Consider the following 25,234-nt stretch of genomic DNA (forward strand, 5'->3'; position numbering starts at 1 on the left):
ACCCATGGATCTTAACTACAACAATACTCCCCCACATATAAGTCTAGATTATGGGATCATTAACATCTTACTACGACTTTGTGAGTCTCCAGCTCTACTTCTGGGTTATATAATCGGGGATATGCACTAAGACATATCCACCTTCTATAAGCACTCTTGAAAGCTCAATAAAATAAATGTCTTCACGAGCCTTATAGCTTTCACCACTTACCATAAATATAACCTTCCATAGCAACATCGTGAGTCCAAGATTTTCCTACACTGGACATAATTAATCCAGGTTTGCCCTGCGACACTCCTAGTATCATGTAACCATAATTCTATTGATTATGTTACTATCCTGTGATACTATACAATAGGATATTCTATTATGTCGTATGGTATTCACAATCTCTTAGCCAACATTAAGTTCAATGTTATGACAACCCAAGTATTACCTAGGTATTTTATTTCGAACACAACCCAAGTAATTTCCATGTCTTACATAACATATTCCAATCCGCTAACCAACACTTAATCCAACTCCTAATCATATGGCTCACACTTGGTCACTCATCACTTGGTCTAGTCTTAAGTACGCATTTCCCAATGGACCCTAGTATATCATTTCTTTGTCTTAACAAGAGTAACAACATAATTAATCCACTTGCCAAACATATGTCTCCTTAAGTCTCTAAATAAGGCTCTAGTAATGTGTAAAGTTTTCCTAAAGACCTAAGGGATCATAGTCTATACACATATAGGGTTTTGGACATGAGAAACATAATTTTACATAAGTTTTCTGGGTGTTTTACAGTCGAAACCAAGAGAATTACGGGTTTCCTATATTTAATATTACATGTGTAATTTTCCTAGTCTCCATCAACTTTTGTGTTTGTTCCTCTTTAATACTCGGATCAGAACAAATTAAAGGTGGTTTTAATATACATTATATTTACGACCATAATTAAAGGTGGTTTTAATATAAATTAAAGGTGATTATAGCACAAAATTGGAAGAATTACAAGATAAAGAAGAACTTGCCTTGCAATAGCCATGTGAGAGTTCTCTTCTTCATTTCTTCTCTTCTCCCATGTTGAACTATCAAGATCGAGAGGAGATGCACTTCTAAGTTTTTCTTCAAAATAACACATAAATATGAATATAAGATAAGGGTGTCACCCCAACAACATATCCAACCCTTTATTTCAAAATGTAAATAGAAGTTCAAAACATGATAATAGTGTATGATTATAAAATTTAAGATCAAACAAAGAACAAAGCAAATACCCCCAACCCAGATGTTACAATATTAGAATTGTTATTCTAACATAAGCTAATAGTCGATTTAAGCTCCGACGAAATGTAAAAGCAAGCAATAAAAGTGGCCATCTTCACTATCTCCCCTTAACCACCAGCAGCAATCACTCCTCATTCTTGACATGAGAGTCATTTGCACATAGATTCACATATAGGAACACAGAAACGAAAAAGGTTGAGAATACATTCTATAATTTATGCAGTATAATAACAGTGAGAATAACATTAGCCATATAATAGGTCATACACAAACAACAATGTTGTCATACACAAATTTTTACCACCTCTAATATGTCACATCATATAGAATCTCATATACATGTAGGAATCTCCAACTCAAAGTAGATACCCACAGCATGTTGCTTCTTCACCAAGTATTCAAAGACAGGGTTTCATACCTCAAGAAATTCAGGCAAGGGATCAATCAATGATTGAAATGATCCTCAATGTATCATGGATATCAAGATGTCTCATTCATCCACATAAAATCTCAAGTTTCAAGATAATCAAGCCTCAAGTTCCTCAGAAACACTAAATTAGGGTCTTTGATTCAATAGGGTTTTTAGTTGAAATTTTCATCTAAGAAGGATCCAAAACTTCAAAAAATTGATTCAAGTAGCTCAAGCTTTCTCACATGCTTAATTTATTCCCCTCATCAATGTCTAATTCCAAGTATGGATCAATTTAAGATCAATAACTTTCAATTCCATCTGGTCCACAATTAGGGTTTTTAACCTAATTCATTTGGAAAGTTGACTTTTAGTCAGAGCATGATTCCATGGCTCAAATCATGACTCAATGATCTCCAATACCTCATTATAATCCACTCACATCACTCATTTGGTTGAAAGAGCCTGATTCAATTAATACTTAGAAGAATGCAATTCATTTAGAAAAAGTCAACTGTTCAAGATCACCTTTGACTTTTGAGGAATTTGGTCAACTATGGAATTTTGAAGATCAAAATCATGAACATATGATTATTGAAGTCATTTGATCAAGAAAATCCATCAAGAATCAAAAGGTCAACAATTAGGGTTTTGACTTTTTCGTGAAGGAATACATGTTTTTACTCAACTTTGAAGAGCCGTAACTTTCTCATCCCTTGGCCAAATGTTTTGTTCCAAAGCTCAAATTGAAGAAAAAATCAAGATCTACAACTTTGTTACTGTAAACAAATTCTCAAAATATGAATGGTTTTTAAGTTATGAAGCTTGGAAGTTGGCTACTTTTTCAACACTTGGAAAAATTCATGAAAAAAGAGATTGTTCCCTTTAAAAATCACCATCTTTGACCTTTCTTTCCATCAAGATGCAAGATGAATTTAAAGAAACACCAAACATGAAAGTTGTAGAGAATGTTTGGGGATTTCCAAAAAGTATTAGAACATCCATTAATTTTACTTGAGCAAGAAGTTATGAATTTAAGAACAAGGCTTCATAAAACTAGTCCTCAAAACATAACTTTGTGCATTTTCACCACTTTACACAATTTTATCTTCAAATTGGCACATGTTTCAAGCCTTGTCATCAACTAAGATCAATGAGAATATTTGTGAATCATTTCAAGATAATACCAAGTACATGAATAGTTCACTTGCATGTGAAAAAGTAATCATTACAAAATGAAGAATTTTGTGAAATTGGTGAATCATCAACAAATATCTCCAAATGCCAAAAATTGTGACTCATTCAATCTGAAATCAACTTGCCAATTGGATGATAATGATCTAGAGAAATAAACCATGGTTAAGCTAAGAATTCATCATTGCACAATTGGAATATTCTTTTTCTTACTCACTAAGTTACTTGGCTCCCAGACTTCATTTGCTTAAACTCTAAGCCTGGCCTATAAATAGAGACCTCATCCTCATTCAAAAAACACACCAAAAAAACTTAAATCCTTGTTTTCCTTCAAAATCAGTTCTTTCTAAAAATTTCAAAGTTTCATGGAGTGAATAATCGAATTCCTCAATTCTGAGCCATTCCTTTCAAACCAAGCATCCAAGCACTTCACATACATCATGTAGAAGTGATCCAAACCTTCATTCCAGTTCTCTAACAACAGGATCATCATCTCCATATTTAACTTGGAGCATTTGCAGTTGGGGTCGGGCAGAAGAATTAAGGAGCTTTCAAACCAGTTCAGGAATTCAAACACCTTCTAATATCATCATGGAAGCTATCCAGATCATTACATTGCATCTCTAACACCTCAAACTCAGAATTCGATTTCTCACTTTGAAGGTAAGCCTTGAACTTTATGGTTCATGCATTTTAAATATTTAAACAATTTACCATCATGTTTCTGTACATATATAGGTCATTTACCCTCAATCAATTGAACGAAATCATGCATATCCAGAATTTCATGTTAAAATTTTGTTTTTAGGGTTCTTGAGGCTCATAGTAAAATTATAAATGAAAACCAATGGTGCCATTCAATTCCTTGTTAAATTTCAAGCAAATTTCATGTTTACATCTTTGCATTTGGTTGAGAAATGAAGGAGATTCGATTTCAAATTTTTGGGAAAGCTTGAGGTTGAAGATGATGGCCATAGCACCATTTTCAAATTTTATGGGAAAAGAGTTTATAATATATTTAATCACCTGATGTGAGGGATAACCACCACGGTTTTGATGTCGGTCTCGACCTCCTAAGGTGAGAGATAATTGTTGTGGTTTTGACTTTCCTCAACCTTTTAAAGGATAACCATTGTTGTATCCTTAAATACACACTCTTAATAAGTTATGAACGCTCGATCAGATTAGCTGAACACTACACGCCCCTGGGTTAAAAATAAAGGTTTTTTTCGAATAGAAAAGAAACTCCTACTTCAAGGCTCAAAGGGGTTTACGAGGGGTTTCAGTCCCTTATATCTCTAGTGTTTGGAGATTTGAAACAATGTTTATACATCATCAACAGGGTTCTATTCAAAAGCATACCATTTGAGGTTATGGGTATTATATTTTCATCATCCTCCCTCCGGAGTTATCATGCTTTGTTAAACAAGAGTTAGGTATCACAAGCAAAGAAAAACATATAGGAGCAAAAGCGAATGGATTTTTTTCAAGACAAACATATCCAATGCATTATTATTTTAGTTCAAAACCAAACAAGATTTCCATGCAAACAGTATTGAAAAAAAAACAAGAAAGATTACACATGAAAATGCATGATGATTTAAGAATTGCCAACGTTGAGGAGATTCTCTCTGTATGGACTTATTGCTTCAGAAGATCCACTGAGTCAAGGGAGAATTTCATTTCTGGGCTTCCGGTGTGAATATGATAGCATTTGCATCAACCAGGTCTTGAACCTTATCTTTGAATGTCTAACAGTCTCAAATCGAATAACCAAGTGCCCCCAGAGTGGTAAACACATCAAGCATTAGCATCTGTTCATGTAAAACACTTAAGATTATTTTCTAGAAGAAGATTCTTGTGAAGTTATATAAGAGTTTGTAAGTTTTTAGCTTTAGGAATTTGAGTTGTGCAAGTGGTGAAAGCTCAAGATAGAATGCGTCTTGCTTATCCCTCGGTCGGGGGCCCTAAATATAGCTGTTGGAGCAGTAATCACCATCGTAAATGAAGGAGCCTTAGATTCCCTCCGGTGAACTACAACAACCTCTTCTGCTTGGCCATCAAAGTCATGACTTGGAACACACAACGGTTGTTGGGAAGGAAGCCTCTGGAAGTACATGTTACAAGTATTCTCATGAGTTACTCCTTGAGGAGGACCAAACATTCCACTTGCGACAGATGAAATGGGATTGATCGGTATAAACCATTACGAATAAAATCAAACATCCCTGCATTGAGCAAGTCTTAGACTTTGCGTGCCTCGACACCTTGTAAGGATTGACATTATAATCAGGTGCCCTATAATGGAAAACACCTAATATTGTCATTGAAATCAGGAGAGCCGTCTGTGGTGAGGAAGACCCAAAACACAAATCTTAACCAACTGAAATTTCCACAAGCAGCAATGCAACTTGACATAAGGCATTGGGATTACATCGTCTTGTTTCTCATATTCTTTTTGTATCTGCTGACAAGAAAAGACTACTGAAAAAGAAACTCCAGAAAAAGGTGACCCAGGATATTAAGCAGAACCTTAAGAATGAGAGGTGTGTCCCTGCAAAATACTTTTGAGTACTACCTGGAAGAAGATTCTGGTGGAGTCACACAAGATTTTGTAAGTATTTGCTTTAGGGATTTGAGCAATGCAAATGGTGCAATGCTCAAGATAGAATGTGTCTTGCTTATCCCTTGATCGGGATCCCCAAACATTCCAAATATGTACCAGAGGTAGTTACCACTTTGGCTTGCATGTCCAAACCATCTGAAGTGAACATAAATTCCCCTGCATCGAGCAAATCCGAAATCCTAAAGCCTTACAGATCTTGACATCATGACCAGGTGCCCCCGGACTAGACCTCACACTGAGCGTTATCGTCATCAAGAAGAGAATTTGTAAACATCAATGGAGTACGAAAATTAACCAGTTGCAACTAAAGCAAGCATGGAAGCAATTTAGCATCATATATAATTGTCTTCTATCTTTTCTAAGAGCAAACCCCAAGAAAGAAAGGAGATTAGGAACTGATGAGGCGCTTCCGAAACTGCACGGTTGTGGAAGAGATTCGTGAAGTGCTATATGGTTTGAAGGAGGTACCCAAGGGGTAAGGATATGAAAATGTCTCATATTGCAAAGGCATGTGAACAATTGCTTTCCTTCTTCAACATTATATTTAGAAATTCCCTGGTCATGCTCATCGGAGTCTTCAACTGACTGTTTTTATTTCCTAAGAGTCCTTGAGCATGGGTCACAACTTGCATGTCTTCATAAACAACCCCAACTGATATTTCTTCTTGGACAACTCCCCACAAATTTGTTTCATGACCGATCTTTGAGCACACAATAGTGATGAGTCAAGTCTATGAGTCTGGATATAGTACTAAGTCAGAATAAGAAATCCCCAACTCTGAGCACCTATTATGCATGAGATTTATGAGATGCATGGTATATGTGCAATGCCATGTTCATTCTATTCTCAGGAATCCTCGTGTGTTGACCTTTTTTAGAAAGTAAGAAATAGAATAGCTCGGCATGAGGCTTAAAGATATGATTCCTTGGAAATGGAAGGAATATGTACGCTAGTTTTATTTTATACATCTTTTTTTCAAAAAGTAAATATGCAATGATGCAACATGATGGGATCAATATCTGTGTAATACATAATATGTCGGGACTGCCGCAAAATCATACGACACTGGTTCAAAAGTTTAGTGTAGTTTCGGACTACCAGACAAACTATAAGTCACTAACGGAACAAGTCACCATCACAAAAGGAAACATAGTCACCATCAAAACATGAGTCACCAACGGTACGTGTACCTGTAAATATGATATCATTCCGCCCTGATCATGGGTGTAGTCTAGGTCAAGGTAGGTTCAAAGTCAATCAGAGGATTCGCATGAAGTGCTACCATACTAGGGGTGTTCGCGATGCAGTTTGGGCGATTTTGACGAAAAAAATCATCCGAACCGCAAGAGAAAAAATAGTGCGGTTTGGTTTGGTTCGGTTGGCTTTTAAAAAAAATCTGAACCAAACCAAACTAATGCGGTTTGGTTCGGTTCGTTTGGTTCGGGTTTTTTACAAATATTTTATTGAGCCATACATACACATATAGATGACAACATAATTTTGTATTTAGACATTCATACACTATCAAATAACAACAAAACTCGTCATATTTTGACAACAATTTTTCATTTAATATGTAAACATTAAATTAGACAAAAGTGGAATATTAAACATAAAATAATAGCATAAAATAGTATAAAAATTATTATAATGAAACAAAAAATAGAAGAGACGAAAAATTAGTGAAGGTGAAAAAGAAAAAAATGAATTGAGATATTAGAGAAGAAGATGTGCGATAAAAACGAAACTAAAATACGGAAAATTTACATAAAAATGAGAAGGTGAAAAAGAAAGAATATAAGAGAGTAGAGATTATAGTAGAAGAGGGAAGATGTATGTGGCAAAGAAGGTGCAGTAATGTTATTAGAGATTTGAGAAGATCGGGACTGAAATTATATGTGTAAGGATGAGAAAATTATTCGTAATCATAAGGCTAATGTATAATAGGTTTAAGTTTTGGTTAGATGTGAGTTAAGTAAAATTTAGGTTGTAACATAATGCGGTTTGATTCGGTTTAGTTCGGTTTACAAAATACAAACCGCAAACCAAACCAAACCGTGCGGTTTTGTTAAAAAATGACCCAAACTAATCCGAACCAAATGCGGTTTTTTGTGGTTTTGGTTTGGTTTGGTTTGGTTTGCGGTTTTCTATTGGGTTGGTTTGGTTTTGAACACCCCTATACCATACGGTATTACCTTATTCGAACCATGCTCTGAAATGTGGTTACATGATCAGACTAGTAAGACATACACCTCATAGCTATCATGGACACTCTATTCCTAGTTTCCTATGGTTCACTCATAGCCTGGGTACAAGGCATTTTACCTCATGAAACAATCCCAATCCCCAAGGAAAATCCAGAAAGTCCAGAACTATGATGCAGAAAGTAAAATTGTAAATAGGATGCAATGAAAATAGATAAATATGCAATGCGATATTAAATACCTAAAGATATTAAACAAGCAAGCGCTAGGATTGACTCGCATGGGGAATGGACCAACAAGAGTTCAATCAGATTCCTCATATCCCCAACATAGTTGCTAGTTGTCGCTCCCGAGATTTTCATCCAAACGCGAAAGTGGCGCAAGAAATAGAGTCGCCATCCGTGTCTATTTATCCCAAGATAGGGAAAGGCAACACATAATAAACTTGGGGGAAGGATAAGCACAGTCGAAGCAAACCAGAGAAATAGGTAAGGGATCGGTTACGTGAGAGGAAGGTGTTAGCACCCCTCACGTCCATCGTACTCGATGGGATCCATGCTTGATATCTAATCTATGGGTGTGAGAGTCTACGTCTAAAGCTAAGCTAGAATGCATGCAAAATGTAGGGAAAATAAAGAATTGTGCTCGCACAGGCCTTACCCCGCTACCTACGTATCCTTTTTTAGGAATCAGAGGTACCATAGCTCGGCTAACTAATTTTTGTTTGTTTTGTGTTTTTTAGGTGAACAGTTACATTCGTATCCTACGGCAGCTCGACCTTTGGAGACTTATGCAAGGGAGATAGGAAGGAAATAACGTTCTCTTAAGCGCCGTTGAGGCAAAAGAAAGAAAGATTATGGTTTGTGTTTTAAACATGCATGGAAAGTAATCCTAATGCGAAGGGAAATATCTACCTAAGTTGGCATGCAAAAGGGAACTATGCTAAGACTAGCAACCTACTAGGAAATGCAAACAAACACAAAAGCAATATCAAACAATCGAGCGCAGATCGAAAAGAAAACAACTACCCAAGTAGCGGGGACAGGGGAAAATAAAATAAAACGAGGAGCTTTTAGCCAACATGTTCGAAACGAATGAGGCAAACAAAGCTACTATGATTGATAGGGGTGTCCATACTGTGGTATCATGTCACCAGGAAAATGATGGGAAAATGGGGAAAGTAAAAATCGTGAGTGCATACACGAAGCGTCAACGTCGGGCAACGCGAGCTAGACAAAACATGGGGGTCCGACTACAAGACCCTTCCACTTGCCTTAGTCAGGACTTAGACTTGACTCAATAACAGAATCAGGGGGACGATTCAAATGCAACGGCGTGTAACACGCGTTAACTGAACCAACTCGATGAAACATGGCGGGGGTCGATTATGAACTCCCTCTTGCTTGCCTACCATTAGGACTTAATGGTGTTTCCTAATTGAGGTCTTATGGCACCATTGACACCCTGCCGCAAGCATAAAGATTAACAAACACAAGCATGGCCTCATAGTGAGGACTTCCAGCTAACAGATAAAATAAATGAATGTCTAGCCTATTTCTCATGGAAACATATGATGTAGAAAGAGAATAAAAGGAAACAAGGAGCAATACACACGGATAATAATCCGTAAATAACATTAACTAAGCAAAAGAAACCCATGGATCCGCGTGCAAGCTAGCATCAAGCAACAAAAAAGCGTCAGATAAATGGTAGACAACGTAAGCATCAAAGAGCGCATCAACAACGCGAAAGTATATCGCGTGTTAGAATCAGAGTGTATGTCGACACATTCGACCTATACACCTTCAAGGAAAATCGCAACAGACAAACAATAAACATATGTATCATGTCTCGATGGATGAGACAAGCGAATCGTAAAATAGGAGAATATCGTCGTGTCCCGCAAATAAAGCAGAACATAGAGCAAAATGCGTCCGTCGGGAATCGTACTCAATGTTCCTGGCACAAACTAGCAAATGTCATTAAAAACAAAAGGTAATCGCAACCGAAGTTGCATAATTGAAAAATAGAAGTGTAAAGCACAAAACGGTAAAACAATTATGTCAAATTGCAAAATATGCACGGACAAGGTATGAATCAAGCAAACTCAATAGCATCGGTACACTATTAACTAAGCTAACAAGAATACAAGTCAAACAAAAGTCAACGCACAAAACTCATGTCAATTGGAAGCAAAAACCGCAAAATCGGGAAATAATCGTCAAAATTCATTGACGAAAATGAACGAAAAACACAAGGTTGATTGCAAATATGCCAACAGACTAAAAAACGAACTCGGTTTGAATTAATTCTGCCCAGAAGTGTGACTTTTAAGCCGATTTTGTTGGCTGGCAGTAGCAAAACAATAGAAAAAGGTTGTCTGAAATCGACTACAAAGTTCACCAAAAGTTCTGGAATCATCAACAAAGTCGAGTTACATTAATCGCATTCGCAAAAACACGCTACGGTCAAGAAGTTATGACTAAAACACATTTTCAAGGAAAAGCGGCACGATAACGTTCCTACATAACCGAACTTTTATTTCTCAAGCAAATATGCATCAAGTATTATCAACAACCATTATTAGCAATTAGCAACACCATTCATGAATCAAACAACAATCATTTCTCAAGAATAAATCAATTAAACTCATATTTTGGCAACAATTATGTTCATGATGCAATTAAAAGAATGTTGACATTTATCATCATCATCATCATCATCATCAAGTAATTGCAACCACAACAAATTAATTTTCAGCACTTAGTAGCAACAATTAAAGTTCATCTTCCATATTTAATCTCAACAATCAATCATAAACTATGAACAACAACATTTTATCATCAAGATTCACATTTAATGGTCAATAACTACTAACAATCAATTTCCATGATTCAATTAAATTTCCATCATTAAGAAAAATTCACATTGCCAACAATAACAAATATTTGTTTGCCAACAATTCAAGAATATAGTATATCAACCAATAGCACCAAGTCTCAAGTTAATTTTCATTACTAACATCTTTGAAGAGTTTACACAAACACCTAGAGTGCAACAATTATGTTCATCCAATTTAACAACAAAACAACATTATCATCATCCACACTCAAATTCAATCACCAATGGTAACAACATCTTGATTCATGAACAAAAATTATCATCAATACATATTCATTAACATTTATGCAACAACTTCAATAATCAATTAATTGTTCATCATCAACATTATCAATTAATTCATGAACACAAAAATCAACCATTAAAGTGTCAAGAGATTACCGAATTTGAAGACCGAGTTGAAGTGTGAAGACGGAAAGATGCACACGGTTAATCTCGCGAGGGAGAGAGGAAGAGATCGCTCTGAAAATATTCACGAATCGGAGGCAAAAAGAGGGAGGTCGCGCGACGGTGATGCACGGAGGAGGGATGGTCGAACCGGTGGCAAGCGACGGCATGAGTGGTGGCTGGCCGTGGAGAAGGATATCTGCGTGGGGAGGAAGAGAGATGAGGGAGATCGAAGAATTTCGTGATTTTATGGAAAAATGTTCTTCGCGTTCTTTAGATTGTTGTGAAATTGTTATGATTTTGGAGTTTTGATTCTAGAGAGAAGGGAGAGAGAAGAGAGAGAATAAAAGTTGGTGAATGACAAAAAATGGGGAGAAATGTATTTATATTGGGTTTAAATTTCAAAAACCAAATTTCCCTCCTAAACGTCTTTTTAAGCACAATTTTTGAGGAAACGCGATTTGGTGTGAAAGTTGGAAATGAAACCACGGGAAAATCGAAGATGATGAAATTTGTGAATCGTTGCCGCTAGAACGGACTCAATCCGATAAACGGTGAGAAAGTTACGCGCGTTTGAACAACGAGAAATTCATCCGGTCATCTGAGGCGAAAAACTTGACTGTGCAGAATTTTCGTGTGTACCACTTAAAAAATGCGACGAAACTTGATCTTCTGATCAAAATTCAAACTCGAGGTCTGAAGATAAATTGAAGCCAACGAAATTTCGGAGTGAATATCGCAAGAATGGCCTCAATCGGATAAAATTGAAGGAGTTATGCAATTTTGAATCTTGTCGCGTTGTGCCCGAAAATACATTTTGACAGTAAAATCATGATGCCTTTGCAATATTCTGGAATTTCTGGGGCATAAATGGCCTTAGGTCCCAACATATGAAATGTTGGGGTCATCGAGACAGAATTCCTGTTAAAATTTCAACCCAATCAGATAAACAGCGTGAGAGTTATGAATATTTTAGCGTCCAGAAGACAACGATTCAACACCATTTTTCACCGTAAAACCTTTGGTAAATTGTGAATTCGGGGACCTTCCTCAAAAAAACAATTGTCGACCCCAACACATGGAACATAGTATACCTCGAGACGGAACTTTTGGCATATGGCTCGCTTCAAAACAGTGTCCCGATCAAAAGTTATGAATTTTCAAATATCCAAAAGACAGTGGAACGACAAAACTGAAATTTCAGAAACAATTAATTTTCGCCACTTTCCTTGATGAATTAGCCTCTGGGGCGATTACGAAAGATGTAGAGAATGTCGAAACTGTTTAGACGACGTGGAAACCAAGCCAATATAACCTTCACTACGGATGTTATGAATTTTGCACTTGCACCGTAAAAACAGATTTTCACACCAAACTGCATTGAAACCGCGGGTACTCTTTATTATTTTTCTCTTGATTTTTGAACGACGAAATAAATGTCTTCCATAACTTATAGCACAAATAAAGATGGTAAATTTTGGGTGCAAAACACTTATCATGGAAAAGTTAAAATTTATATGTTAATGGTAAAATTAAATAGCATATTAAAAAATTAAAAAATATTATTTTTTTGATAAGATTCTATTTTTATAAAAAATTTAAATATTAAACATAATAGAAAAGATTCAATAAAGTGTTCTTTATATAAAATTATTAAATCTTAAACGTTAATTAAATCTAATGATTGATATTGAAATTTCTCGTTTTTCATAAAAGATATCAGTTCTCATTGAATAGTATATATATATATATATATATATATATATATATATATATATATATATATATATATATATATATATATATATATGGGGACGTATCAAATGAGAACTTTGGCTATAATGAGAACTGAGAACTTTTAATAATAACCGTACGATTTAAAATCAATGACTCAGATTTTACTTAAATTTTAAGATATTGTAAGTAATAGATAGATTCTGGTTTCAATACATATCACATTAAAGCAAATCTGAGCATTGATTTTAAATCGTACGGTTATTATTAAAAGTTCTCAGTTCTCATTATAGCCAAAGTTCTCATTTGATACGTCCCATATATATATATATATATATATATATATATATATATATAAAAGTAGCCTCTTAGGTTCTTTGTTTCCACTTTATGGGTTGAAAATTATCCATATGTGCAAGTGCTATCTTCTGATCCCTACGTCCACCCAATAAGTGGTTTGCTCGTGAACCACATTACCCTCCACCAATCACCATACTTTAATTAATACCATAAGATTTGATGTGACTCAATTAGGCATAGGTCCAATCCTGTTTTTTTCCCATGTGCATGCATCTCATTTTTCTTTAGTTTCTTCAACTAATCAAAAAGTGCAAAATTCACAAGACCAAAATCATAAATTAATGCTCTTATTACAGAATATTCTTTTCACATTCACAGCTCCAGAGAAAGGAGCAGACAATATACATATTTATATAAACATGGAAAACAATCAAGAAACATTTTTCTTGTCAATCTAACAAACCCATCACCCCTTTTCTCCAACAATTTTTGGAGCCATCAAATGAGAATTTTGACCTTGGACACCAATATTATCTAAGGATACCACAAGTTACTAGCTACACTAGACCAATTCAAAACAACACCCTAGTTAATCATGGTTTTAAATTGCGGTCGCAATATAAAAACTGTAATATAAAAAATTATGAGGTTTCTGCAACGATATTGCAACCACAATTTTGATGCATTTTTGCAAAATATATAAACTTGTGTCATTGCAGAAACTGACCGCAATTTAAAACCATGATTTTAACATAAACAATTACTGACAATTAGGGTTTCGACCCGGACCACCATAATAGAAGTAGGTACCCCAATCCCCAGCACTACCAGTTTTGACATTATAGCAATTATCTTTTTCTGTGTAAGTACCAAGATCTTTTGGAGCTCTTAACTTGTTGTCGCCATCAACAACTTGAATGTTCTTGAAATAACTAGCTTTGCCGAAACCTTCGTCGGGGAAATGTCCACTTCCCATTTGTGTTGAGGTGTGTTGTCCATCAGACTCAGAGTTCACTACTTCACCTCCCCATTCAATCATTGAAGCACTCTCAGTTAGGTAAGAGAATAAAGGAGCTGGCCAGTATCCAAGAACATGGTTGTTCCCAAATTGCATCCACCAGTTTCCCTCTTTTGGGTCCTACACATTAGTTTTTATTTTCAAATCGACAATATAAGATGGCATTGATACATTTTAAATTCATGAAAAACATGTTATCATGTGACTTTTAAGAAACTAATAATCCTCATCATTTAAAGGTACAAACACAATCCGCAGCAAATCCTAACTCAACTGACAAAAAGCTGATATTGCTAGGTTGGACGCCAATACCAGGATTCAAACCCTCGACCTCACATCTGTGTGTCCGAGTTTTTAGTGGTTATTATCACTTCGGTGCACACAAACACAAAGGGACACACATTTATGCATTCAGATATAATGAACTATGTGTGATATGTCAGAGATTTTCTTAATTTAAAACTAAATGGTGTGCCTGTACAAAACAATAATACTCTAAAATAATTGAAGTGTTTGTGAAGTGTGGGGCATATTTTCTTTCAATCATGTCCAATAAGAAAAGATAAGATTATAAGAAGATAAAAGAGATGTACCTTCCACACAAGGAGACTTATATCATATTGGGAAGAACCATAGTTAGAAAGTGGGGATATACTTGCACCAAGGGCTATATCATTGTTAATTTGAATAAATCCGGAGCAAAGAAGATTATAACAACCAGTTGCTTGATATGCATCACTCTGTTACATTAATGAAAAAACTTAATGAAATGAACGAGAAACTATACGCTATATGTCCTTTGGTCACTGTTATAAGTAAATATTTGTTTTATGTTAATACACTAACTAATGTAAATGACCTCTATATAGATCAGATACATTGATTATTCAATGAATTTGAAAAGAGAATATTTACTTGTAATGGTGACCAGAGCGAATATTAATTATAAGAAAGTACAAATGAGATGATTGAATTGGGAACTCACTGTCCAATAAGTGAAGAGTCTAGTGTTATTGTCACCATACAAATCAGGGCTGACCTAGTCGTTGCAAGAAGAGATAAGACAGAAATAAGAAATTAGAACATAAGTGGTATATCATATCTTTCAAAAGATAATGAATTGGAAAATTATTTTTCCGGTTTTGTCTTAATCAGGAAGTAAGTGAAGCCTGGTCAAAGATTGTTTCTGCCATGGTTGAAATTCGGATACTTCTGATGGATTCAACTTTAACGGATGTTCGACAGAAGATGACAAAAGAAAGAAAATTTAAATAATAATGTACCTGCCAGCCTGCTTCAATGCTGTTGAGATCTTGATTGAAAGAACCGGCCAAAATCCAAATTTGAGACAGGCTGAATTCATTGGGTTGTTGAATTTTCGGGTCCCAAACGTTTATGGTTGCTTTTGCTCCGTAGAAATTTCCCCCCTCCACATATGCTATGGCATGCTAATTGCTCCAAGAAAATAAAAATCAAAAGGAATAAAACAAAGACGATAAATCAGAAGAAAAATAACAACAAAATCATTTTCATGCTATGTGCATGTGAGCTTTGTCACATAGACCATACCCAGAGCCATCTTTGAGAGCATGCAGGGCGTGCTACTGCACATGTCCCACTATTTGTCATGATTAAACCATGCCTAAATAGGATTCATCATTGCTTTTTCACAGATAAACCATGATTAACCTATACTGTGCCTCAAAAAAAACTTAAGACGGCCCTGACCATATGAAATGAACTTGTTGTAGCCGGTGCATTATAAGCAACCATGGAAGTGGAAGTACCTGGTGACCACTCTGAGTGAAGAGGTCGGGTAGCGGTTTTGCCGGTTTTGGCTGAGGGGCACTTTTTTGCTTCTTCTTTCCAAAATTTTCTACAGAACTAGCCCTTAATATGTCATCCTTTTTGGTCCTTCTGATAGGAATTGTTCCTTCAGAACACCTCCCACTTTTGTGCCAAAGCTGAGTTATAGGCTTTGAATTTGAAGACACTTTGCTTTCTCCAAAAATGTTCCCTTCTGGATGGAAATTCGGCCTCATCTGCATCACAACCACAATTGCTCGAAATTCAAATTAACAAGATACATTAAATGAAAGCTAAGCTAAGCTTATCAAGTTGAGAATTCTGAATTCACCTGAATTTTGTGGTCTTTGAGGTCAGGATGATCAAAAGCCGGTTGATGCGAAACATGAACACAATCAATAATATCTCCATCAGGACTCTGCTTTCACAAATCCAAAATGTGAAAAACACAAAAGTTACAACTTCAATTACAATTACAATTACAATTCATTGCAAAATTCACAAAAGAGTGACACTGTGACACTACTAAAAAAACATACTAAGATTCTGTTCTAAATTGAAAAAACAAGAACAATAGCTAATTGTTCATTATTCTAGTGAAAATGACTAAAGAAACCTCCCAACTCCCAAGGATTAAAGTTTCTTTAAAACCCAAAAAGTTTTATTTATTACAAATCCCAATTAGAAAGAGAGAAAAAAAACCGTTATACAATCAATGAAAAAGTAAGAGAGTAAAAAGCAAACAAAAAAGTGGCAGTACCTTGATGGACTTAACCGGTGGCCTGTTCAAATTCTTCAAGTGCTTCTGAACATCAAGCTTCTGAATTGAACCATCACCACCACCACCACCACCACCGCCGTCGGCGCCGGGGATGGTGCTGAAGGCAGTTCTGCCAGCACAAGTGAAAGGAACCAACAAAACCAAGAAGAACAAGCAAAATCCAAAATTGACCTCCATGAAAGCTCCCCCAATTGCAAAAGCATGCAACTTTATGAGAATTCTAAAGTGGGTAGTGAGCACAAATTAATACAAAGACTAATGAAGCTAAAGGGTCACAAAAAAAAAAAAACAGTTATATTTTAATAGGTAACATATACAACTAAATGGGTTGGTTAATAAAAGCACAATAATCTTAAAAATCTTCTCATTTCTTGTTTCTATTCTCTATTCTATTCTCCCTTAACGTGAACCCAATTTTGAAGCTTATCCTACGCACCCACCACCAACAAACAACAACAACAAGCACCTCCTTTTGTTATAGTTGTTTTCACATAAAATACAAACAAAACAAGTGTGGCTTGACACTTTGCAAAGGTTGAAAAAAAGGGTCCCTTTGAACATGTTTATTTATTTTTTTCAATGGTGTTGTTTATTTGTAGTTTTGTTCCTAGGAAGAGAACAAAAGAAACTGCCGACGAATGGAAAAAAGGGTATTATTGGAATAAGAATTACGCGGAGAGAGAGTGAGTGAAAAGTTTGTGGAAATGCATGGTGGTGTTATCCAATATTTCTACGAGTTTAGTTGAGGTTCCACTATGCATAGTGGGAAGAGAGAGAAAGAGTATTGTAGAGAGAGAGCATGTTAGTGTTTTTCCCGCTACAACTATGGAAAAAATGTGTGATTACTATGTTGTCCTTTGGAGTCACGGATTACAATCCCATGATTCCTTGTTTGTTGTTTTATATCTTTGTAGTTGTGTGTTATATAGATAGCTATGGATGAAGAAATTGGTTTGAAATGGAAATAGGTAGATTCATGTTTGTTTCTATTGTAGTAGTTATAAAAATATATGTAAGTTTAAAAGTTTTACTGTTTTGTTAAGATTAAAATGGGCTAGCTAATATGGGTCGGTCTGTCCGAGTCGAAAAATTATAGGGTTTGAGCATTAAAATTAGAACTCATATTTTTCAAGTTTTTCTAGCTTAGCTCTGAAAAGTCTGTTATCCATTAGGGCTAGTTTATATGGGCCATGGTAGTCTATCAGACCCGCATAACTAAAAATTTCAAACAATATATATTGATATTTATATTGTTTTACTCCAAAATAGCAAATGATTTTTCTCACCTCCCTAAACTTTATCTATTTTATTTAATCTTTCCTTTTTAAACATCATACATTAATATAATCAAGCTTCTTTCATAGTATTATATTAGTTTTTCTTTTAAGTTAAATATTCAAGTATTATTTTATACAATTTAAGTATATATTGTATTTAGAAGCAAATTATAACATTTATAAGAGATAATATAGTACAGAAAAATATATTATGTTTAAAATAATATAATTTTTAATTTTATTTATAATAAATATTATGGAGTTTATTTTATTTTAAATTTTTTAAAATTAACAAGCTCGTTTAGGGTTGGGTAATCTGAAGTTCATCTAGCGCCCAACTCAGGTAGTAATTCTCAAGTCCATATCAGTATGGGTGGAAATAGACCAGGCCGATAACAGGGGCCTACAGGCTAGCTTATATAAACTCAGGTCAGACCATACATTAATTTTAAATAGAAAAGGCCTATGCTTTTTTATAAGCCTATTTAGTTTAAAAGGCTAGGCCTCAGGCCCTAAAAAAAACATTTTAAACCTATCAGGCCGGCCTATTTAAATAAATAAGAATTTTTTTTATCATTATATTATGTTTTTACTTTGAATTAAAATAAATTAATGAAACTTGGTTATCTTGAAGAACTTGTGAAAATAAGATGAAATCACCTTATGAACATTGTTCTCATAAGTTCTTTTAGTTAGTTAGTCTATTTATGCATTATTTTAATTGCTTATTTACATATGTCTAAAAAAACAAACTTTTATGTAGGCTAACCAGGCCTTCGAAAAGGCCAGACTCGGACCTAAAAAATAAGCTACGACAGGCTACAGGTCAGGCTTAGGCTTGGCAAAGCCGATTTTTTGGTCTAGTCCTAAAAACCCCAGGTTCCGCCCGTTTAAGATCAGGTAGTCCATTTTGACAGCTCTAGTCATGTGGAGACATCAATTATAAATACGCGAGTTTAAGTCAATTCAGTTAATAGATATGTGAAGACATCAATTATAAAAGTGCGAATTTGAATAACGATATTTTCCTTTTATTAATAAGAATTAAAATTTTAACAAAAATGCGTGTTTGAACATAGGACATTTGACTGGTTTATTTTAAAAGATAAAAAGATTCTTATAAGAAAAAAAGTTGTTTTTAAAAGACACTACAACAAGGAAGCCCTACAAGAGCGCTTTTTTTGGGCTTTAAGAGCGCTTAAAAGCGCTGTTAAAGGCTGCGCTGGCGTAGCCTACAAAAGCGCTTCTAAAAGCGCTCTGGTAGGCCCCCCTATAAGAGCGCTTTTCTGGAAAAAGCGCTCTCGTAGGTCCCCCTATAAGAGCGTTTTCCTGGAAAAAGCGCTCTCGTAGGCCCCCCTTTAAGAGCGCTTTTTCCAGAAAAGCGCTCTTATAGCCCCCCCTGTGAGAGTTAAAAAAAAAGAAGCAACATACGAAAGCGCTTTTGGAAAAGCGCTCTTATAGGGTGGCCTTTAAGAGCGCTTTTTTAGGAAAAAGCGCTCTTAAAGCCCACCCTATAAGAGCGCTTTTACAGAAGCGCTTTCGTATGTTGCGTTTTTTTTTTAATTCTTTTTTATTAATCTTTGGCAGCGCTTTTACTAAGAAGCGCTTTAGTAGGTTTGTGAGGTTTTTTAATGTGCAGCCTGTAATTTAATCCTCCCAGTCGACCTGTAATATTTTCGACCTGTAATATTTTCGACCTGTAATTTATTTTCGACCTGTAATTTATTTTCGACGATATTATTTCAGCCATCAGTAAGACAATATATATACCAAAATAATATCCAAAATTATATATATACATCATATATTACAACATCAATAATGTTATATAAAATTGTAAGTAAATCGACACAAATCCTACATGAAAAAGTGCTTAATATAAAAATGACTCAAATCCTCTTTTATTTCTTCCAACTTAAGTTTCGGGTATGTAGCGGCACGGAATTCGTCAAGGTACTACAAAACCAAAAAAAATATGAATGATACATTTAGTTAAATGTAATAAGTTATATGAAATTATCTTAAGTTATAAATTCATACCGTGAGCGGAATCTCTAATTGATTTGCCTGAAGGATTTCTTTTATATACCTCAATACAAAGTATCCGCAATCGTAACTGTTTCGCTGTTGCGGACACTACATAGAAAAACAAATAAGATTCTATAGTTGTGCATTGTTTTATCAAGTAGCATAAATATATTATAAGCAACATTGTGAAAAATAATGTACCTGCACTTGGATCCAAGTAATGTTGCTAGATTTAGTTCGGGATACCTGTGCGTCCCGTTGACTTCGGAACACTTGTATTGATCTAATTAACAAATATATAAAAGCATATGTTTAGATCAATCCCACAAATAAGTAAATATATATATAAATATACACGAATATATATTTAGAACGATCCCACTTACAAATCAACGATGTCCTTCATGGCCTGATAATTGGTCCATTCACCGTTTACCGAATTCAGATAATACACGACTTCCCTTATAGGGTTGATAGCAAGCAGCAACCAGTGTGCTCTATAAATAAAAACAATAGGTTATATGAAAATTTTGCTATACACAAAAGAAACAGAGATTAGATGAACAAAGAATGAGAAACTAACCCTACTGGTCGGGTATTATACGCCCAAAGATGCAGACATTCTGTGTTGCCGGTGGACATGAATCTATCGACTAATCGCTGTCTAACTGATTCCCGTTCCGAAGCAATTGCCATTCCACTGCAGTGGGCGGAAGACACGAAACGGAATCTGTTAGACAACGGAGTCCCGCGCAACACTCTGTCATACAACAACCTTAAATAAAAACATAACAAACATTAGATTATTTTCATTGAAATGTGTAAATAAATTATATTGTGAGACTAATTAAATAATATATCGGATGAGGGAATATTACCGGATGTATGAGTGCATGTTATTGACGCCTAGTTGATCATGCTTAAAAATCTCCTCCAAGTCATCAAGTTCAATAAGTGACTTGAATTCAATACCGAAGACACTCTCATCCATAACGATTTCACGTAAAGCACCGTCCTTCAAATCGGACATATCAACCATTGTTGCGAGCGTCGACCGGTACCGAGGCACAAAAGCACCGCCTTTTTTTCCCGCTGGCTTCGGAGGACCAGTGGGTGGTACGGTACGAACATGCTGCGTCACTTGTTGTGACTCCCGAGCGGATGCCTAAAAATCATATAAGTTAGGTAAAATATAAAATCATGCAGATTTAGATTCAGATTAATTATTAACACTTTAAATGTACCTCTTTTAGTGATGCAACAGACTCCTCCTCCTGTAAAATCCCTTTACCCTTATTTGCGGGTTTTATAGGAGCAATCTAAAATTAAAATGTAAAAAATAGTTAATAAACGGTTTAGAATTGACATTCGAAAACTAAATGATTTCTTAATCGTTTTCAATATACCTCATCACTAATGACAATGAGCTCCGAGGGCCATGCAACAAATGATCCTATTGCATCTCGCAGCAATGTCGTCTCTGAGACCAAGTCAGGTACCGGTAGCATCGCATCATGATCTACTACAACATCCACCGATACTTTCAGGTGTCCATCCGGGAGCGGTCTATGGTGAAGTAAATCTCCCACAGTGTTGTGCACTTTTCCCTTGCCAACTAGGCGATAACACGGTGCCGATAAGAATAGTTGGCAAGAAGAAATGCCCTAAACCAATAGTAAATATAAAGTCATTATCGTTAACAAAATAGAACAATTTGTAAGGAAATAGAACAATTTGTAAGAAATACCTCGGGAAATTTTCTTTGACCGTTGAAACTAGCTTTATCACTAGTTTCTCTCACCGATGCAGTATTGCACTTTTCTCTCATATACAAATCTTTATCTTTTTGCAATGCAGAGACTTGTGCTTGCAATTCCGCCAACTTTTGCAACACTTCTTCATTTGAAGGATTTCTTCTCCTAGGATTCTTGTAATAAGAGGTTGGAGTCACACCATGACCCTTACCCCTCACCCGACCGGGATACTCAGGAGCATGTAGGGCTCTACTAAGTACGCTCCTATCATCATGATCCTCACCGGTGGACACCGATTGCGACAAGGTCTCCTGTAATTCATTTATATTTCAATAATTATTAGTGGAGATAAAAAATCATTTATATATTAAAAAACATTTGATTTAAATAAAGACACAGTATTATACTTACACATTCAGTATACACTCTCTGAACTTCGGGATCGACGGCTTGATTCTTGCCCACCCGAGCTTCCCTCCACAACACATGTACAGGAAGTGAGGTTTCCTCACTTTTAGACTCCTCCAACTATGCATTGACACAAATCGCAAAATCGTCAAATAAAACACATTTAGACAATTAATTAAAACGCATTTCTATTTACTTACAATTTTATCCTCCAAGCGTGCATATCCCATACGCCCTTTTTTGTATGGATATGCGGGTTTTGATGCTCTCGCGCTATTTGTGACACTCCTTTTCCGAAAAGCTTCATCTCTTTGATTTACAAACTTAACCCAATCTTCTTCATCAATGAAGATCTTATACTTTAGTTGTAACACCCCATATTTTCTAAATTTAATTTAATTGGAAATTAAATTATTATTTAGAATTATTCAGTATTTTGTGGAATTATTTGGAAAGAAATATGAGATAGGCTATTGGGCCAAGTGTGGTGTTAGTAAAGAGGGGGTACTATGTTAGTAAAGCCTTTACTAATTAAAATGTTATGCTTCATAAAATAAGGAAAATGGGGAAATGAGGAAAAGAGTCAGAACGTGAAAAATGAGAAGTGGAAGAGAAGGGATGAGGAACGTAAAGAGGAACCAAAGAGGAAGAGGACCAAAGATCAAGAACTCTTGGCTAAGGTAAGGGGGGACTCTCTGGTTATCATCTATTATCGCGTTTTTAGATAATAATATTGATTAGGGATGTTGTTGAGTCAATTGGATCATATGTTAGGTTTAAGGAGGTTATGAATTGATGAAAATTGCATGGATTATTGGTTGATTATGTGTTGTTTTGATGTGTGATGATGTATAATGATGCAATTGATGATTAACTGCCTATATATGACGTTTAGAGACAGTTTTGGACTCAGATTGAGTCAGATCGCAGGATCTGACGCAGACCCGATAGTCTGCGAAATCGCCAGTTCGCGCCGCGTCCCCGTGTTGGCGCCGCGAAGGCGTAACTTTTTCCCGTTCCGCGCCGCGTGCATAGGTTGGCGCCGCGAACGTGTTTTTGTGGTTCAGGTCGCGCCGCGAACTTTGGTTGCGCCGCGTGCTGTAGCGTTAGTTGTTTTCTTGGGAAAGTTAAATGATGTGTAACTTTCGAACCGTAGGTCCGTTTTTAGTGTTGTTTCGAGCACGATGAATCTTATAAGATAGCCTACGTGTTTAAATGATGAAATGAGGTGTGAATCCAATAATTTTTAAATATGATTTTATTTCTTGATGAATGATGTATTGTACATATATGTGAGGAGATGTGTTAAATACATGCTATGTTGAAATATTAATCATGTGACGATTTGTTTGATTGGATGATGTATTGTTGACATATATGATGAAATGTGACAATATAAGATGTTGTTTTGAAAATATTATGATGTGATGATTTGTAGAGAATTGTATGATGTTAATTGATTTGTTTTAGAATGATGTGGGTACATGTGTGTTCTTCTTATTGATGATGATGATTGATGTGGACACATGTATGTTCTTTAATGATGATGATGATGATTGATTGTATTGAATGATGCTAATGTATATAAACATACTTTGATGATGATGATGATGTTAATGATGATGATGAAATGAGTATTTGATGATGTTACTCATTAGACTTGACGATGGTATAAGTATGTTGTATATGTTGCATTCATTCATGTGCATTGATGATACTGTATCCATAAGGGTGTGTTGGATCAGTGAAGGGCATGATTCCCATTGTGTGGAATCTGTGCTGGCAGGGCCGTATCTGGATGATGTTGGATCGGTCATGGGTTATTCCCATTGATGATGTTGGTACCACATGCATAGTGTCAGTTCATACATATGCATACTTTTATAACATGATTGGAAGTATTCCAGTGTTATAAATATTGATGATGTGTTGGTTGTGTGTTTGTTGAATTAATGTTGAGTATGATTGTCTGCTGCAAGATGTGTTCTGTTAACGTTTGTGTAAACGATGGATGTTTCCTGATAATCTGAATATGATGAAATTGGGTGAATAATATAACTATGATGTGTTGTTATTTAAGATGCAATAACATTTGTTAACTGTGATGAGACTCACCCTTACTGTTGACATTTTCAGATTGAGGATAGCTGCTTTCGACTTGGTGAGGATTAGCTCATAAGTCAGTGTATTAGTGTAGCGTCAGGTGTCATGCTCTGATATTGTAACACTGGGGGAACGCTAGTTTAGAGTTTATGATGATACTCTATCGTGTTGTGAATGTATTAAATTATGTGGAATATTGCATAGATGATGTTATGCTATCTAGTTGATGAATTTTCCGCTGTGTAACATGAGATGTTTATGAGTTATGATGAAATGTTCCTTAGTGAAAGCATGACAATGAATCTATGATAAATTTATTTTTAATTGGAATTGTGGCACCCTTGATTTCATGTTTTACTCTGAATTATTTTATTAATTTCCGCGGGGTTTAGAAGGGTGTTACATTAGTGGTCTTCCCGGCGCCTCTTCAAGAAAGTTTCCATCTTTATCCTTAAGATAGTTATTTGTCAAAAAAGCTTTCCACCCTCTATATCTTTTTCCGGCCAAACTAAGTATGTACTTTTTACGCTCATCTGGTATGTCAAAGGTCCTCTGCAAAAAAACATACGCATAGTGTGTTAGTATAAGTAATGTAAACAATTTATCGTCAATATAATAACAACAACCATATATGGTATATACCTGAAGCTCTTCCCAAATCGCCTTTTTTTATTATCCAAGTCGTCACTCTTCATATTCCATTTAGCTACGGAGATTGGAATATGCATACGAACAAGTGTACCAATGTAACTTGTCAACTTTGCAGAATTAGGACCAATTGGTTGGTTATCAGAATTCCATTCCAAAGGGTATACTAATCCTTGGTCTCTATGTCGTATGATTCCCTTCATAATCGTGATGCCTCGTGCAACTTCTTTTGCTTCAGTATCAGGTGGAGCATTTGTATCCGGAGCATCTCTTTCTTGTGAGTTTTCTTGTGAGTTTGCAGGTGGAGCATCTTTATCTGAAGCCATTGAACCTGTATCAAACAAAGTAAAGCACATTAGTACACTATTAATAAGCT

The 25,234-nt window shown here is 35.5% G+C and overlaps 1 protein-coding gene across 1 annotated transcript; it reads right to left on the reverse strand.

The window, feature by feature from the left end:
• Positions 1 to 13,366: 13,366 nt before the first annotated feature.
• On the reverse strand, positions 13,367 to 17,516 carry LOC131635118 (protein neprosin-like). Its single transcript, XM_058905731.1, has 7 exons — positions 16,620 to 17,516; positions 16,191 to 16,277; positions 15,841 to 16,095; positions 15,337 to 15,501; positions 15,039 to 15,092; positions 14,647 to 14,793; positions 13,367 to 14,173 (listed from the first exon to the last, which is right to left on the reverse strand). The coding sequence occupies exons 1-7, from the start codon at positions 16,815 to 16,817 to the stop codon at positions 13,796 to 13,798; spliced, it is 1,284 nt and encodes a 427-aa protein (XP_058761714.1). The 5' UTR covers positions 16,818 to 17,516; the 3' UTR covers positions 13,367 to 13,795.
• Positions 17,517 to 25,234: the final 7,718 nt, after the last annotated feature.

Source organism: Vicia villosa, unplaced genomic scaffold (assembly GCF_029867415.1).
Source record: "Vicia villosa cultivar HV-30 ecotype Madison, WI unplaced genomic scaffold, Vvil1.0 ctg.001429F_1_1, whole genome shotgun sequence".
Classification (NCBI taxonomy): domain Eukaryota; kingdom Viridiplantae; phylum Streptophyta; class Magnoliopsida; order Fabales; family Fabaceae; genus Vicia; species Vicia villosa.

Bases quoted from the DNA above. Each gene is read 5' to 3' on its own strand.
- LOC131635118 (XM_058905731.1), bottom strand. From the start codon at position 16,817: ATGGAGGTCAATTTTGGATTTTGCTTGTTCTTCTTGGTTTTGTTGGTT. The intron at 16,278-16,619 runs GTACTGCCACTT...TTGTGAAAGCAG, and splicing joins CACCGGTTAAGTCCATCAAG to AGTCCTGATGGAGATATTAT. The intron at 14,794-15,038 runs GTGAGTTCCCAA...TTAATGTAACAG, and splicing joins GACTCTTCACTTATTGGACA to AGTGATGCATATCAAGCAAC.